Here is a 4,103-nt window from a genome sequence, read left to right as displayed (position 1 = left end):
ATCATTCTAAGGGCAATAGTCCCATTTCTTTCGATGTTTTATGGACTTTCGCTCTAGCTAATCCTTTCATCAAAGGATCTGCTAAGTTATCATCAATGCGTACATGGTCCACTCTAATAGCTCATGTTGATAGAAACTCTCTAACAGTACTATGCTTACGACGTATCTATCTATCGTCTCTTACCATTGTAATAACGGTTCTGAATTTTTGCAATAGCCGCGGTACTATCGCAGTGGATCAACACAGCTGGTATCGATTTTTCCCATAAAGGGATCTCAGCTAGCAAGCTTTTCAGCTAACCTACTTCTTCACTAGCTGTAGCCAGTGCTATCATTTCAGACTCCATGGTGGATTGTGCCAAAATAGTCTGTTTCTTAGATTTCCAAGAAACAGTTCCACCAGCTATACTAAAGATATAGCCACTTTTTGCTTTGGAGTCATCTGACAAAGTGTTCCAGTCTGCATGACTATATCCTTCAAGAACAGTTGGAAACTTCTGATAATGTAATCCAAGGTTCATGGTTCTCTTGAGGTATCTCATGACCCTTTCAATAGCATGCCAATGCTCTATACTAGGTCTACTAGTAAACTTGCACAATAATCCCACAACATAAGCAATGTCGGGTCTCATACAATCAGTGGCATATCGAAGACTGCCAATGATGCTCGCATAGTCAAACTATCTCACACCATCACCAGTGTTCTTAAATAACTTAACACTTGGATCATATGGTGTGCAAGCAGGTTTACAGTCAAAGTAATTGTATTTCTTTAGAATCTTCTCAATGTAGTGAGATTGATCCAAAGAAATTCCCTTTTCAGACCTAGTAATCTTAATACCAAGGATTACATTTGCTTCTCCAAGGTCTTTCATATCAAAGTTAGCACATAACAAATATTTCACAGCATGGATATTCGAACAAAAAATGAGCAAGTCATCCACATATAGACATACAATAGTGCAAATGTCATTCTTAGATTTATAATAAATGCATTTGTCACTTTCATTCACTTTAAACCCATGTGAGATAACTAAATTGTCAAATTTCTCATGCCATTGCTTAGGTGCCTGCTTAAGACCATATAGAGACTTATCCAGTTTACAAACCTTATGTTCCTGGCCATGGATCACAAACCCTTCAGGTTGATTCATATAGATCTCCTCTTCTAATTCACCATTCAAAAAGGCAGTCTTACACATCCATTTGGTGTACAACTAGATTGTGAATGGCAGCTAGGGAAATCAAAACTCTAATGGATGTTATTCTTGTAACAGGTGAAAAAGTGTCAAAGAAATCTATATTTTCTCTCTGCCTAAAACCCTTGGCTACCAAGCGAGCCTTGTACTTATCAACAGTACCATCGGGTTTCAATTTCTTTTTCAAAATCCACTTACAACTAGGAGGTAAATCAACTAAGTGCCACATATTGTTAGACTCAAGAGAGTCCATTTCATCATTTATGGCTTCTTGCTAGAGGTCAACATCTAAAGAAGACAAAACTTGTTGGAGGTTAGCAAGATCCTCCTCTAATGTATAGACATGGAAATCAGAACCATAATCTTTAGCAACTCTAGCTCTCTTACTCCTCCTAGGTTCTGATTCTCTATCCTCAATATGTTCATTACTTCTAATCGTAGGAATGTTGCTAGGAGATGCGCTCCCACTATTTCTCAATTTCCCACTATTTCTCAATTTAAAAGGATTCTATGTTCATAAAAATCAACATCATTTGATTCCACAATAACATGCGCATTTAAATCATAGAACCTATATGCTTTACTATTAATTGCATATCTGATAAATAGACATTCATAGGCTCTACTTGCTAGCTTAATTCTCTTAGGATCAGGAGTACGAACATAAGCCAAACAACCCCACATTCTAAAATAAGACAGGTTAGGTTGCCTATTTTTCAAGATCTCATATGGTGAAACTTTGCTCTTAGACTTAGGAACTCTATTCAACACATAACAAACAGTCAAAAGAATTTCACCCCACCATTGAGATGCAGCACTAGAATTCAATAAAATAGCCACAGCAAATTCAATAAAAGTTCGATTCTTTCTTTCAGCTTTACCGTTCATTTCAGGTGAATATGGTGCGGTGGTTTCGTGTACAATGCCATGTGAATTATAAAACTCAATAAACATGCTTGAATCATATTCAGTTCCTCTATCACTATGAAACCTTTTAATTTTCTTATTGAATTGATTCTCAATTTTTGTCACAAATAATTTGAACATGTCAAGCGCATCACTTTTATTTTTCATTAAGTGCACATAAGTAAAGTCAGAACAATAATCAATAAAAGTGATGAAATAACGTTTACCTTTCCTAGTTAATGTTCCATCAAGTTCACAAATATCTGAATAAATTAAATCTAAAGGCTTAGATTCTCTAGTACCTGATTTATGTGGTGTCTTCGTTATTTTTGCTTGACTACAAAAATCACATTTTTCAAAATCATTATTTGACACGTTAAGAATTAAACCAATGTTACTCATGTTCTTAATAATGCCCTTATTAACATAACAAAGTCTAGCATGCCAAACATTAAAATCACACAGCATATAAGCAGAAGGAGAAACTTTATTGAGTTCAACATTTTAACTTAAACATGCCATCAGTAGCATAACCCTTCCCAACAAAAATACCATTCTTAATGATGGTGTACAAATCAGCCCCAATAGTTTGAGTAAACCTAGCCTTATTAAGCAGAAAACCAGAAACCAGATTCTTTCTCATCTCAGGAGTGTGCATTACATCTTTCAGTAATAAAGTCTTTCCTGAGGTAAACTTAAGCTCCACATTCCCAATCCCAGCAACAATAGTGGTGTGGGAATCTCCCAACAACACTTTCTTATCATTAGTAGCAGTGTATGTTTTAAACATAGCACGATCATAGCAGACATGGCGTGAAGCTCCAGTGTCTACCCACCACCCATCTGATCCACCAATAAGGTTGGTCTCAGAAATCATAGCTGTAAAAGCTTCTTCAATCAAGTTAGCCTGCGGTGCAGTACTTGGCTTGTTCCTACACTTGCATGCCATATGACATAGCTTGTTACAGTTGTAACAAAGGAATTGTCCAGAGTCATTCTATTTAGGTGGAGGTTGCTGCCTTCCAGGTTGGTTCCTGTTATGGTTCCGACTCTGATTGTTGTTTCAAGGAGTGTTTTGGTTGTTGCGGTTGGAATTTGAATTCGAGTTGCGGTTCTGATTCTTAAATTTTTTGCCATTAGGCTTCAAAACCACAGGTGTGTACTTCTTGGGGTTGCTGTTAGAGACAACAAGCACCTCTTCTTTCTTGTCTTGTTTCCTTGCTTCCTCCTCGAGACGAAGGCGAGTGATCAAACTCTCTAAGGAAAATTCTTTAGTCTTATGCCTGAGTACATTTTTAAAATCCTTCCAGGAAGGAGGTAATTTGTCAATTAAAACAACAACTTGAAACTATTCATCAAGAGTCATACCTTCTGAGATAATCTCACGCGCGATTTTCTAAATTTCGTGAGATTGGCCTTCCACAGATTTATAGTCCACCATTTGATACTTCAGGTAGCGACTAACAGCGTATTTTTTAGTCCCCGCCTCTTCTGTATCATATTTCTTTTGCAGCGCTTCTCAAATTTCCTTTGTTGACTTGTCTGAATTATAATAATCATAGAGATCATCAGATAAACCGTTAAGAATAAAATTCTTACAGAGGAAGTCATTTTCAACCCAGGAGTCGAATTCCTTCTGTTGCTTCTCGCGTTAGTCTCATTGTCCTTGTCGATCGAAGGTTCGGAGACAATTGACTTCAGAGCAGTGAGGACAAACACAACCTTCTTCATGGTTAGATAAAAGAGCATCTTTTGTTTCCAACGCTTAAAGTGCAAACCCTAAAAAAAAAATGGCTTGTTAATATCAGTAGAGGCAGAACCAGAAAAATCATCGGTAGTAGCCATAGCTGAACAGAACGTCTTAAAATTGTTATCTCTAAATTGAAATAAAAATTGGAACGAATTACCAATAAAAGTTTCTGGATGAGTCGCGAACTATGTCGCTCTCTTTAAGATGTTTCGCAGCTTTGCCCCAAGTGTGCACGATAGTCTATCAAC

General features: G+C 37.0%; 1 protein-coding gene across 1 annotated transcript; it reads right to left on the bottom strand.

Moving 5' to 3' along the window:
• Window positions 1-296: 296 nt before the first annotated feature.
• LOC133825399 (secreted RxLR effector protein 161-like) lies at window positions 297-1,452 on the bottom strand. The gene is made up of 3 exons (XM_062258351.1): window positions 1,333-1,452; window positions 1,110-1,217; window positions 297-680 (listed from the first exon to the last, which is right to left on the bottom strand). The coding sequence occupies exons 1-3, from the start codon at window positions 1,450-1,452 to the stop codon at window positions 297-299; spliced, it is 612 nt and encodes a 203-aa protein (XP_062114335.1).
• Window positions 1,453-4,103: the final 2,651 nt, after the last annotated feature.

This window comes from Humulus lupulus, chromosome 3 (genome assembly GCF_963169125.1).
Source record: "Humulus lupulus chromosome 3, drHumLupu1.1, whole genome shotgun sequence".
In the NCBI taxonomy this organism is placed as follows: Eukaryota; Viridiplantae; Streptophyta; class Magnoliopsida; order Rosales; family Cannabaceae; genus Humulus; species Humulus lupulus.
This window is presented reverse-complemented; position numbering and strand designations above follow the sequence as displayed.

What these genes read in the sequence shown, in the direction of transcription:
- LOC133825399 (XM_062258351.1), bottom strand. Translation starts at nt 1,452, where the DNA reads ATGGACTCTCTTGAGTCTAACAATATGTGGCACTTAGTTGATTTACCT. An exon ending in ATAAGTACAAGGCTCGCTTG is followed by an intron (nt 1,218 to 1,332) that starts GTAGCCAAGGGT and finishes TTCACAATCTAG; the next exon opens with TTGTACACCAAATGGATGTG. An exon ending in TCCATGGCCAGGAACATAAG is followed by an intron (nt 681 to 1,109) that starts GTTTGTAAACTG and finishes GGTGTGAGATAG; the next exon opens with TTTGACTATGCGAGCATCAT.